The sequence below is a fragment of the Dasypus novemcinctus genome, chromosome 18 (genome assembly GCF_030445035.2).
Source record: "Dasypus novemcinctus isolate mDasNov1 chromosome 18, mDasNov1.1.hap2, whole genome shotgun sequence".
Lineage (NCBI taxonomy): Eukaryota > Metazoa > Chordata > Mammalia > Cingulata > Dasypodidae > Dasypus > Dasypus novemcinctus.
The window spans coordinates 60,774,206-60,787,755 of record NC_080690.1 but is presented as its reverse complement, the minus strand read 5'-3'; the positions used below and the strand labels follow the sequence as shown (position 1 = coordinate 60,787,755).

At 51.4% G+C, this 13,550-nt stretch overlaps 1 protein-coding gene across 1 annotated transcript in view; it reads right to left on the bottom strand.

The window, feature by feature from the left end:
* Nucleotides 1-13,550, bottom strand: part of SPTBN4 (spectrin beta, non-erythrocytic 4) — a 76,219-nt gene that overhangs the window by 15,703 nt on the left and 46,966 nt on the right. The window contains 3 exon segments of the mRNA XM_058280271.1: nucleotides 700-924; nucleotides 10,445-10,708; nucleotides 11,809-11,955. Coding sequence (XP_058136254.1) covers nucleotides 700-924; nucleotides 10,445-10,708; nucleotides 11,809-11,955 — 636 coding nt within the window.

Sequence of the window (13,550 nt, the reverse complement as noted above, 5' to 3'; positions counted from 1 at the left end):
GCCAGTTGCCTCTTCTGGGCTCCCAGAGCTCCCTAAGCTCCCCTATTCCAGCCCTAACCACCCTGGGTCATCACTGTCTGAGGACAAGTGTGTTTCCTCTTTGGACTCTGGGCCCACTGTGGGCAAAAACAGGGTCTGCCTCGGTCACTCTGACATCATCAGCATGATCTAAGCACAAGTCTGGGTCCAGAATCACCAGGGTGCAAGTTAGTGAGTGAATGAGAACGCATGAGCAAATCAGAAAGTGAGTGGTTGAATGGGCAAATAAAGGAGTGCTTGAGTGAATAATAAGTAAACAAATGAGAGAAGCAAGGAATAATGGCTGAATGAATAAACAAGTGCATGACTTCATGAGCAAATCAATGAGTGAACGTTGATTGCATGACAGTAAATGTGAAAAAGTGAATGAGTGAATGAATGAATTAGTGAAAAAGTGAATGAATAACTTAAGTACTAGAGGAATGGGTCGACGGGCCTATCAGTGGGTGGATCTCTCAGCCACCCCATCCACCCGCCTGCAGGGTCCCCTAGCCCCGCCCCCGGGCCCGCCCCCTATCTTCTCCGCCCCCGCTCCCCCGTCCCGTCCCGTCCCGTCCCGTCCCTGGTCCCTGGTCCCTGGTCCCTGGTCGCCGCCGCGCCGGTCCCGCGCGCCGCCACAGGTTACCCTGATGCCACCCCGGGTCCGGCGTCGGGCCTTACCAGTTCGTCGTCCAGGTCGTGCGCCACCTGGTGCAGCTCCTTGGAGGCGAGCAGCAAGCGGCGGCGCTCCTGCAACGGCTCGAGCAGGCGCACCAGGCGCTCGCCCACCGCGCTCTGCCGCTCGCCCACCAGCTCCTTGCTCGCGGGCTCCAGTGGCAGCGCAGCCGTCTGCGCCTGCAACTCGCCCACCTCGCGGTACCACTCCTCCACCTGCGACTCCATTGACTGCGGAAACAGACGCCGGGTCAGCCGACCCCACCCTCCCTCTGCAGTCTGCTGTGGCTCCTGGGTGATGGCAAAACATCACACGGCCCACCTTTCCACCCTCCCTTTGCTCAATCCTGCTGCCCTCCTCAGTGATCCTGCAACATACTAAGCTCGTTCCTGCCACGGGGCCCTTGCCCTTCCTGTGCGCTCTACCGGACTTCTCTATCTTGTCAGATTTTAGCTCAAAGATTACCTTCTCAAAGAGGCTTCCTTGCCCCCCTGAAATAAAGTAGTCCAATAATTCATTAATTCTCAGAACAACCCGTCAAGGTTAGTGTACTCATCCCTGTTTTACAGAGGAGGAAACTGAGCGCCAGAGAGGTGAAATAATTTTTCCAAAGGACCGGACTTTCCAGCTGTCAAAATAAAATATAAAGCTTCAGTGATTCAATTGGCTGATGTGCCATAGGGATAGACAGGATGTGGAAAAAATAGACATAACTACACATGAAGATGCATATATTTTATCGAGGCCATTTCAAATCCCCAAGGGAAAGATGGGTTATTCAGGAAAAAGTCATGGGCCAACTGGCTAACCAATTTAGCTGGATGCCTTCCTTGCTCCTTACACTGGAAGCAATTCCAAGTGAATGAAGGACTTAAATTGAATAAGTAAATCCATAAGGCACTAGAAGAAAACTTGGATATATACATTTACAATCTTGGGGTGGAGAAAACCTTTCCAATCATTCAAAACTATAAATGGAAAGATTTATAAATCTCATCACATAAAAATAAAAATACTTCTGCATCAACCAAAATTTCATAAATGTTATTAAAAGCTAAATGGCAAACTGGAAAAATATTTGATACATACTAGAGCAAGGAACCAGTTTCTTTAACAATCAGAGAATTTCCCCCTATCCTCCTTCCTCGTCACAGCACTTACGACCATAGGACAACTGTTTTTACTTGTGGGTTTTTTTTGTTGTTGGTCTCCTGCCTTTAAAACATGAGCTCCACGAAGGCAGGGGCTGTGTCAAGGTCACTGCTGAATTCCCAAGGGCCTAGAACAGTGCCTGGCGCACACTAGGCCTTCAGTTATGATTGACTAAATGCATGAATGAATGATATCAAGAAAGGAAAAGATGGCCCCAAAGAGAAATGGGTATTGCACATGAGCAAGCAACAGGGAGAAGAAATAAACATATGAAAAGATGCCCAGATTCACTACTCAGCAGAAAAATGAAATTTAAAGCAAGGTATCTTTTTCTACTCATCACACTGGCAAAAAATTTAAAAGATCAATAATATCTACTGTTGGCACAGATCCAGGGAAATGGGCACACTCAGCCACTGCTGGTGGTGGTGCAGATGGGTAGAGACTTTTTGGAAGGGAACTTGGCAGGTCCTATCAAAATGGAAAATGTTTTTCCGTTGACCCAGCCCTTGCACTTCCACTTCTAGGAATATATACCAAAGAAATACTGGCAGGTATGCACAGAGATGTTTGTCCTGGGATGTTCATCATACCAGAGTTTGTACTGGGGGAAAAACTGGAAACAACCTTGATACCCACCAAGACTGAAATGGTTAAACAAATGCACACCAGGACGAAATAATAGTCAAGACTGACTGTTAAGGGGAAAAAGCAATTTAAAGCCTACATATGAATATATATTTGTATCGGGCTGCACATGCATAAAAATTCCCTGGAATAAATAAGAAATTATTAACAGATGGCACCAAATTATTGGGGGGATGTGAACTTAGTGAAGAAGGGACAACATGGATGAAAGAGAGACTTTTCACACAGAACTTTTTAATATAGTTTTTGATTTCTGAGCCATGAAAATTTATTATTTATTCAAAAATGTAAATTAAACATGAAAAAAAAACATTGAAAAATCTACATAGACACATTTGTGAATGCATAGAAAGGGGTCTAGAAGGAGGCATACTAAATGGATCCTGAGGTTGGTTTCCTTTAGGATGTGGGATTGGGGGTGGGGGGCAGACTTTATGTTTTATGGAAGACATCTGGGCTAGTTCAATCTTTACCCAAAGAATACATTCATGTATTACTCGTGTGATTCTAAACAGATGGGGGGAGCCAGTAAAGAAGAAAACAAAATAGTAATGAAATTAAGTGGTAACAGATTATGGCAAATGACTGCAAATCTAAACTCAAGAACCAAGCCGAAGCATTTGTTCAGGGTTCTGGCGTGCACAGCTGGTTGGTTGGGTTTTGTCTGCTAAACACCCACCCCACCCTTTCCCGCCACCTCAGTCCCACTCTACTGAGCTTCCTCATGGGCTGAGAAGACCCAAAGTTCCAAGGGTGTCCATGTGACTCAGGCCTGGCCAATGAGAATAGAGAATCAGCCTGGCTGCAGGGATTGGGTCACGATGGTCAGGTGACCTAAGCCAGCTATTGGGAGTTGAATTATGCACCCCAGAAAAACGTGTTCTTCATCTTAATCCATCCCTATGGGTGCGAACCCCTTGTGAAGAGGACTTTTGATTAGGTTCTTTTTAGTTAAGGTGTGGCCAACCCAATCAGGATGGATCTTAATCCTATAGCCGAAGCTTTATAGAGAAGGTCACAGAGAGAAGTCAAGAGGAGCAGCCAGAAGTGGAAGTCAACGGAACCCGGCAAAGAAAGGGGAAGACACTGCTGTGAGCACGTCATGTGATGGGAAAACCAAGGACCAAGGACCACTGGCAGCCAGCCCCAGAAGGCCACAGTCTTCTGGCAGAAAGCATCGCCTTGCTGAAGCCTCGCTTTTGGACTTCTCCCCAGAACCAATCAACGACTGGGTCAATACATCCCCATTGGGTAAGCTCGCCCGTTTTATGGTATTTGTTTTAGGAGTGAGGAAACAAAAACACCTGCCGATGAAAAACCTTCCCCCCTTTTCTGGAAAAGTGTGTGCACAGAAGAGGAGCTCTCTTTCCCTGGGGCTCCTAAGGATATGGTCTGGGAGCCACCTTGCCACTCCAGGGAAGAGGCTTCCTAAAAATGAAGCCAGTGCAGAGGAAAGCAGAACCCCTACGTGGAGACAGGGAGATACCTGAGGACAGAATCTGAGCAACTGATGAGCCATATTCCCTGGAGTTTCCAGCTCTGTGAGCCACCAAGAAATTCTCCTTTTAGCCTACGTCAGTTTTGCATTGGAGTACTGGGAACAGCACCCCAAACGGCTCTGACAGAGTCCACAATCTACAGGCGTCATAAAAATGGGTCAAGATCAAAACTTATAACAAGACAAAACCATATCAGATGGAAATTTAAAAAGGCAAAATCCCAAGCTGCAGAAATCAAAGAAAATAAAAGTTATCCGTGAACTCCCTTCGCTAAGAAACTTTTGCCTACAGAATCCTTAAGTGATAGATCAAAATGCAGAAGAAATCCAAAAACTCTTAAATATGGCTTGAAATTTCAAGGTTACAAGTTACAGATCCTCTCCACAGCATCTCCAGCATACGATCCGAGGTGGAAGAATTCCGGGGACCAACACACTTCTACTTCTACAAAAATGCCACATAACTTGAACCCTCAACTAAATGCATATCCTCTTTGGCAAACATGGGCAACAGATACTGAAAAAGAAGTACAGACAACCAGGAAGCACGTGAAAAGATAGTCAACCTCTTTCAACATTACTTTTCAAAATAAAATAGCTGCAAGGCAGCATTTTTCACCTCTGACACTAGCAGAGGGATTACCCAGTGATGGTGAACACATGGGCAGACGGGTAACACATCCATTACCTCTGCAGAAGGAAACGTGGCAATATTTCCATCAAAAATTCTAATGCATAGGTCTTTTTGCCCAGAAATTATATTTCTGGGGCCATTTCCTACAGAAATATTTGCCCATGGGCCCAAATAGATAAGGACAGGGATATCTGTTGCAGCACTATTTGTACTAGCAAAAGACTGGAGACAGCCCTAAGATCTCTCAAGAGAAGGTAAAAAATGGTCAAACCATGCTGTGGAATATTAGTTAGCAGTTTAAAAGACCAGAGAATATCCATATTATGTGATAAGGAAGGATGTGCCAGATGGTTTGACAATTGAAAAAGAGTTTGTGTATGTATGTCATGTGTATGTGTGTGTGTACACAAATAATATTTCTAGAAGGACAGAGAAGAAACTAGTAAGAGTAGTTACACCTCTGGGGAGTGAAATCGTGTGTGGAGGGGCAGGAAAGACTTTTTGCTTTGCAGATTCTGCCCTTCTGTTCGAAGGTCCTACCCTAACAGTAGCAACAGAGAACACATTCTGAGCCTTTCCTCATGCCAAGCCCTGCCCTAGGCACTAGCTCATCTCACCCTCACCATTCTGAGGGCGGGGAAGACGAGGATACTGTCTGTCCTTCATGCTGGATCCCAGCACCTAGCACAGTACCTGGCGTGGCCAGCACTCTGGAAAGGTGTGTTGAGTGTGTTTGTTATCTTAGTCCCCAGGCTACTTGGCTTCTCTCAGCCAGGCACTACCAAAGGTAACATTTTTAAAATTTAACCTAGCTTTAAACCTGAAAACCCGAGGAGCCAGGAGGTTCTGATGCAGGCTGCAGCATGGATGGACCTCAAAACATGCTGCTGAAAGCAGTCAGACGCAAAGGGCTGCAGAATGTCTGATCCATTTCTGTGAAATGGCCAGAAGAGGCAAGTCCTTAGAGTCGGAAAGCAGAGCAGAGGCTGCCGGGGGCTGGGGGAGGCAGGAGTGGCGTGATCGCTAATGGGCAGGGGGCTTCTTTCTGGGGTGATGAAAATGAATAATTTGGAATGAGGTAGTGGTGATGGATATACAACTTTATGAATTTTAAAAAGCCACTGAATAGTACACTTTAAAATGTGCATTTTTTTAGTATGTGAATATTATCTCGATTAAAAAAAAAATCAAAGGTGAAAAAAGACAAAGATGCACAGAGGCCCCTACTTCCCCAGCAGCTTCAGGCCCCAGCCACACCACAGGCAGCGGAAGAGTGAGCCCGGCCCCAGATCAGCACGAGTCTTGCTGGCACCCACCTTCTGTTCACTGCCTTCCCATTTCCCAGTTGGGGAAACTGAGGCTCAGAAAGGCCAGCAGTCACTGGCCTAGAGTAAAAACTGCCAGAACCAGGATGTGAACCCAGGGCCATGTAACCATAAAACCCAAGCTTTCGGCCATCTGCTTCTCTATAACTGGGGACAGTGAAGATCGGAACGGTGGGGTCACTTGCCCTCAGTCACAAAGCAATGCAATAGAACTGGGTTCGTCCCCTAGGCCACGCTGAGCTGGATACGGAGATGTGCGACACAGACAAACGTGGAGAAGGGCATTTCCTTGACCAGAGAAAGACCTTGCTCAGGTGGGGGTGGGGGTGGGGGTGGTGAGGGGCCCCCAGGGGCTCACCCACAGCTGCAAAGCCTCCAGGGCATGTTCCCCTGGCCGGTCCCCCCTCAGATGGCCGGAGACCAGCCTCCCACCACACCTCCCACAGGAGCCAGAGGCTGAGCCAGAGCAGCTGGCCGGGTCCCTGGGAAGGCGAGGACTTGGGGCTCCACCATCTGGCTCCTCTGCCAGGACGGGCAGCTGGGCCTGAGGCACCGCACGAGGCCTGGGAGGTGGGCGGCCTGGGGCCTGCCGCAGCAGCTGGGGTGGTGGGCCAGGGAAAGGACACAGTGGGTACAGGAGGAATGAGGGGACACCGAAGGAGGGAGGCAAAGGTGAACAATCCAAATAAAAAGAGATTGAGAGAGTGAGTCAGACAGACAGAGAGGAATAAAAAGAGAGAGACACAGAGATGGACAGGTTCAGAGACAGAGGCTGAGAGACAGATGGGGGGGGCAGAAATTAACAGCCACTAAGAGAAACAGAAAGACACAGAGAGCGGGGGGAAAGGATAGGAGACCCAGAGGGGGCGCCGAGGAGGGACATATGCTCGTCCACACCCCCCTTGGACCGAGGGCGAGCAGCCCCTCAGCCCAGCTGACCCCGGTGGCCTGAAGGGCAGGGGCAGCCAGGACACGTGCCAGGTGGACGGCAGTGCCCCCGCGGCGGCACATGCTCGGTGCCTGGGCGCGCAGGCGGGCCCCAGGGCCTGGCGACGCCCAGGCGGCTCTCCCCTCTGCTGGGCAGCTCCTGAGGCCCAGCTGGGCTCCATCTGGAGCCGGGGCCAGAGGCGTTCCCTGACTTGGGCTCCCTCTGCTGGGGAAAGGCCAGGAGGCCTGCGCCGGGGCCTGCCTCTGGACCCCACAGCTGCGAGAACCCAGGCCCATCCCTTGTCCCCTCAGGGGACTCACTGTGGGGACAATGGAGACCCCAGCTCGTGGCCTCTCTGGCTGGATCAGTGCCGAAGGCCCCAAATCCTCCCTTTGAATCCTAATGGCCAAGAAACAGATACAAGGATGCTCAAGTTCACCAGTCACACGCACACATAAAGCAAAAAATGACAGTGAGATCTAATACTTCCCATCCAGCAGGCTGGGAAAAATCTACAAAGCAACAATGCCGAGTGCTGGCGAGGATGGGAGGAAGCAGGAGCTCTCGCCCACTGCTGGGGAGCGCGTTCATTAATTGGCACAAGGCCCCAGGCAAGCAGTTTGGCAAGATCAGGTGGACTGAAGACAGTTCTGACTTTTAACACGAGGTCAGTGTTTCACCTGCTACCCCCCCAGAATAAATTTTAAAAGTAACAAGGCAAGAGGGAGATTTTCCACGATGGAATACAAACAGAAACAAACGAGGAAGGAACCATCAGTTAGATGTTAGATTTATCACGACGCTTTGGGTCAGCAATTCGGCAACCGCCGTATGCCTTATGGCCTCGAACCCTAACAGTGTCAGCACTATTACTGAGGTCAGTAGGTTATGATACCCATTTTACTGATGGAGGAAACTGAGGCACAAAGTTCCTTCCCAAGGTCACCCTGATGCTGCCCAGTTCACAGAGGGGCCCGAGCTGCAGCCAAAGTCGCTACCTTAACGCACGATCACACAGCTAGTGAGGGACGCCTGTGAGTCACCCGCAGGCGTGATCTCCAGGGAAGAAATGGTACTCGTGAGTAATCCTAGTAATACTGTAACTGCTGTTGCAGCTCTCCCCCCTTCCCCCGTGCCCCTCCTGTCCCGCTCTCCAGCTTCCCCACCTGCTCTGCGCCAGCGAGGAGGGGGCTGGCCACCATTCTGGGCTGGGGGTCAGGCTCCTGTCAGGCTCCCAGCAGCCGGTACCCGCTGGCGCTGCACTCTCCCTCGTGGCTTCCCTTTGCCCTGCCCTCACCCTTGGGAAGACTTTACTACGCCCTCCTCAAACTTCCCTCACTGAGCATCCGCTTCTGTTTCTGGAGGGCCAGGAAGGTCCCAGCTCCTCACTCCCGGGGAGTGCACCCCGCCCCAGCCCCTTTCTACAGCCTCACCTGGCCCTGACAGGCCCTGCGATGTGCTTACCTAAGAGGGGGCGACAGAGGCTCAGGGCGGGGACAGACAGCCTGCGGGCTGGGATCTGAATCCCACACTGTCTTCCTCCAATGCCAAGCTCTGGCCATTTGGCCTCTGGCTGACCACCGAGGCCACGGGCTGCTCTGGTCTCTGCTAACCCTCTGGGAGATTCTTCAGAGCAAGCTTGGCGCCAAGGCACACCTATGTGTCCTCTGCCTGCCCAGCCAAGGGGACCAGACCTCAGGCACTCATGACTTCTCAGAAGCCAGGAGAGGGTCAGCATCTCATCGCAGCCTGGGAGTAGCCAGGGAGGAGGGTGGATGGGAACCGAAAGGTACTGAACAGTCTCCAGGCTTGGCCGCCTGAGGGTTGTGACACAGGGCATGCCACGATCCTTTCTGTGCTGTGGTTTCCTCATTGGCACAGGGAGGATAGTGACGCTTCTCCCAAGGGGGCTGCTGGAGAGGAGGGAAGGGTGAGCAGTGTCCGGCACGTAACTAAACCAAGCAATTCTCAAAGCATGGTCTGGGGACCACTGGAAGTCCCTGAGATCTTTTCAGGGGTCCACAGGTCACCTATTTTAATAAAAATATGAAGATGCTTTTGCCTTTATCATTCTCATCCTCTCCCAAGCACACAGCAGAGTCTTCCGGGGACCATATGCTCTGTACCATTGCAACAGACTGAATGCAGAGGCAGATGTGCAATCCCAGCTCTCTTCTAGTAAGCCAGATGTCAGAGAGAGTTGCAAGAAGGCAATGCCAATCTTCTCACTGAATTTTTTTTTTGCTTTGGGAAATAGAATTATTCGCCATAGAAATATGTTATTTGTGTTCGTGTGTGAATGGGTCTATTATTATTTTTTAAACGATTCAATAATTTAAGCATTTCTCAGTTTTAACTTTTAATACAGTCAATATTGATAACTATAATCCACATAAACAAAAGCTCTTTGGGGATCTCCATAATAATGAAATGTGTCAAGGGGTCCTGGAGGCCACAGCATTTGGGAACTGCTGGTGTACATCACATAAGGACATCACTTTGTTCTTTTGCCAGTGAGCCCCAAAAGGGCAGTGAGCTTTTTATCACTTTTGTTCACTGTTGTACCCCAGCACCTAGAGCAGTGCCTGGCACACAATAGGTGCTCAGTAGATGCTGGATGCATGGATGAATGAATAAATACTAACTCATGTCAAATGCTTTTATTATTAGACGACCTGGGTTTTTTTTTGCCAGATGCTGTGCCAAGCGCTTATAAGCATAATTAGGCAGGAGGCGTGGCAAAAAGGAGCAAGAAAGAGCTTGAATCCGGGCCCCGCCACTTACTATCCAGAGCAAGCGAGTCCACCTCCTAGAGCCTCCTTCTCCCGCTGGTGAAAGGAGGCTCCCACGGTCAAGCACTGTGTTCCTGGCATGTAAAGGAGGAGTCGTCACATCTGGGGAGGTGAGAAGTCACTCCCACACTCGCCCCTCCAGCCACTGCATGCCAACAGCCACGTCCTGAGCCACTGCATGCCAACAGCATCGGACGGGTGCCCGGATAAAGCAGACACTGCATCTGTTCTCTAAGAGCCCCCTGTGTCACCAGGGAGACACTGGCGTGCTGTCTTTGGGCCAGACACGGTAGCTTCTGTGCCTCAGTTTCCCCACTGGCAAAACGGGGGATAATAATAGTACCAATCTCCTAGAGTTGCTGGGAGGAGTCAGTGAGTGCTCGGTACAGAGCCTAGTAGAGGAAGTGCTCAGTGGATGTCGTTATGATTAGGATTTGCAGTCATTCCCCTACCTCTGGGCCTTGGTTTTTCCATCTGGGAAATGGGTGTCCGGGACCTGTGAAAACTTCAGCGGGCTGGTTACCTACCTACGTTCCTGGGATCTTAATTCTTCCTCCCTTTGTAACCCTGCCCTGGGTGTGGTGGCTGCTTCCAACAGTTACTAAGACTAATTTGCCCCAGTGTTCTCTCTCTGCTCTTTCAGCCCTTGCAACACTTTTGAGATAAATCCCGGTGTTAAGTCCCTTCTATCTGAGATACCTTGAGTGGGGTCTGACCCTAGCCCAGACCCCACAAGGTGTAGGGAGCCCCCATCTGGGCCAGCCAAGCCATACCTGCAGCTTCTTGAGCTGGCTGTTGACGGTGGCCAAGTCCCCCCCGGGGTCCACGTCTTGCAGCTGGCTTTCCATGTGCAGGAGCTTCTTGTCCAGCTCAGCGAAGCTCTGCACCAGCTGGTCAGCCTTGCTGGCCTCAAAGAGCTGCCGCGCCTTGGCCTGCGTGGTGCTCTCCAGCTCCGCCCAGCACTGCCGGATCTCGCCCAGCTTCTTCCTCACCGAGGCTGCCAGTTCTGGCTTCTCCTGCATCAGCTGCTGGCCCTCCTGCCCCAGGGGGGGTGGGTGGCAGGAGGGGAGGGGGAGGGGGCAGGTGGCGTGGAGGGACAGAGAAAGATGGGGGCCAATGGGACACAGGGAGCGATGTGGGGAGGGGAATAGAGGCAGGGAGTCAGAGGCATGAGAGAGACAGAGACATGTGAGGTGAGTGCAGAGATAGGTGCAGGGAGGCAAAGAACAAAGGCAGAGGGCAAGACAGACGGACATGGGGAAAGAGACAGGGAGAAAGACAGACGGCGGTGGACACAGATATGCACATAGTTAGAAATATGGGAAAGGACCATAAAAGGGACAACGGGAGAGAAGTAAACAGAGAGAGAAGAGAGAAACAGTCAAGAAGGGTGGCTTTGCCAGGTCCCACCATTTATGGAGCATCAGTGGCCATTCGAGAGTTGGAGACTGCGGGTCTCTGCTTGCTTAGGAGAGCAGGGGTATCCAGGGCTGCGGGGCATGTGGTCTAGCAGACAAGAGGGGAGTTCAGGGGTTCAGACTTGGAACAAACATCTGCTTGGGTCCCTCCTACAATGAAGTCAAGTTCCTTGGTGACCCAGAGCCACATATATTATTATAATTATATACTAAAAATAATACCATAGTAATTATAGTTCCTTATTTATGATTCCTTTAATTTTACAGAAGAGTGAGCTGAGGCTTCAAGAGGTTAAGCCAGTTCCCCCAAGGCCCCACAGCTGTAATAGGTACAGACACAATTAGGAATCCAAAGTTCACTTTAACCTTGAGCTTTCGAGGGCTTCCCCAGCCTGTCTCCCTGAACTTCCAGCTCAGATGCCTCCGAAGGAAGCCTGGCAGGGGAGCATGCAGTTAGGGGTAAAGATATTTAACAAAAAGGAAGGTATGGGCACCATTCAGAAAAGATGCTGGCCATCTGACAGGTGGGTAAACTGAGGCTCAGAGAGGTTATGTGAATTCCTCAAGACCACATCGCTAGGAGAAGACTTGGAGAGGATGTGAACCACTCTGGGGTTGTGAGCGGGGCCAAATGGCAGAGGAAGGTCTGGGAGCTGAAGCCAGGTGTCCCTGGGAGCCTTCAGCACCTGGACAGGTGGAGGGGCCTGTTGCATCCTCACCCTCTCAATCTTCTCCAGCCACTCCTTATTCTGAGCCAGCTCGGCCATGAACGCCTGGTGCCGGAGCCATCTCTTGTGCAGCTTGTGGCCGTCCTCCCGTGTGCCATCCCGCGCCATCAGCATCTTCTCATGGATCCAGCCATCCAGCTGTGCAGGATGGGGCAGGGTTCAGCCAGCCCCCCCAACCTGGCACAGCCTCCTCTCCCCTCGTCGAGCTCCCAGGTTCAGGGCCTGGGTTGCCAGGGTGGGGAGGAGGAGGAAGGATTGGAAAAACCTTTGCAAGGGAAGCCTTTATTGAGGGAGCTGCCCCGGCTCTTTTCTGGAGGATGGAAGACGGATGGAGGGGTCTCCAGAGTACCCAGTCCCCTGGCCCCTCTGTCCTGGGCAGCCCCTCCTCAACTCCCCACCAGCCCACAAGGCAGGACCTCTGGGCCAGTCAGCTTCCACCCAGCCAGGGCCAAATCAGCACCCCAAAACAAGCCCATGACCCTAATTTAGCTAACTTCCAGTTCAGCCCCAGCCCCATCATGAGCAGCACTTAGGCCTGTGACTCAGTCTTAGCCACTCTCGACAAGGGCCAAATCGAGATCCCCCAACCCATTTCCCACGGAGCAAAGAAGACCTCTCTAGCCCCAGGCTCCCAATATGGCTAACCCAAGCCCCCAAACAGCCTCCCAACCAGTGCCACATCTAGTTTCCTCCAAACCGGCCCCCCAATCTGGAGTAGACCAGTTCCTCACAACCCAGCCCCAGTGTCCCCCACCATGTGAGCCCACATGGCTCTCCAAATCCAGCCCTCAGATTTCAAAACCACAGTCCTCCAGACCACAGCCAGTTCTAGCCCCGACCAAAGCCAAGCCCTCAAATGCGAGCAACGAGGCTGCTTTCTGGCTCCCCAAACCAGCCTATGCTAAAATCTAGCTCCAGACTTCCCAACACGTAAGAGTGAACCTCCCAGGTCAGTCCCCACAAACTAAAGCCAGTTCTTGCCCCCCTCACCAACAAAGCCAGTCTTCCAAAGTGCAAGCATCAAGAGTGACTCCCCCCTGCCCCCTAAAAAAAGAGTGGGCCCCTCTCACGACCCTGGGCAGGACAAATCACAAGGCTGCTTTCTGAGTCCCTCCCCAAGGAAAACAAGACCTGTCCCCCAAATCCAGCCAGAATCTCTTCACTCATGACCAAACCTGGCACCTGGGACAGTTTGCTCCTCCCCTTTCTCCTCCCCCCTTCGGTCACGAGGTCCTCCTCCCTTCTGGAAAAAAAAAAAAAAAAAAGCACAACAAACCACTCCAGCTCAGCGGTCCTGGGAGGCAAACGCAGTCATAGCCAAGGGCAAATCCCGAGTTGGCCAAACCCCACCCCACGTCCCTGAGCAGGTGCTTCCCAGGGGTCCAGGACAGCTTCAGACTCCCTGGCACGCACACTCTAGAGCCAAGGCAACAGCTGTGTCCCCCAATACCAGTCCTAAGTCCCCGAAATGCAGACCTAGGAATGACAGCCACAGCCCCACAGGGAGGCCAAAGCCCCCTAAAGGAGACCATCCCCCACCCTCGAGGCAAAGGGCCCACAAAGGTGAATGTCCCCCCATCACTGAGAGCAAAGCCAGAGTCCTCAACTAATAAGGGAGAGCCCCCAGAGTCGGAGCCCCTAAACCTCAAGAAACCCAGGGCCCTCATCTCCTTCGGCAGCCTCCCCCCCCAAAAAAAAGTGATTCACCCCCATCATTCAAGGCTAATACAGAT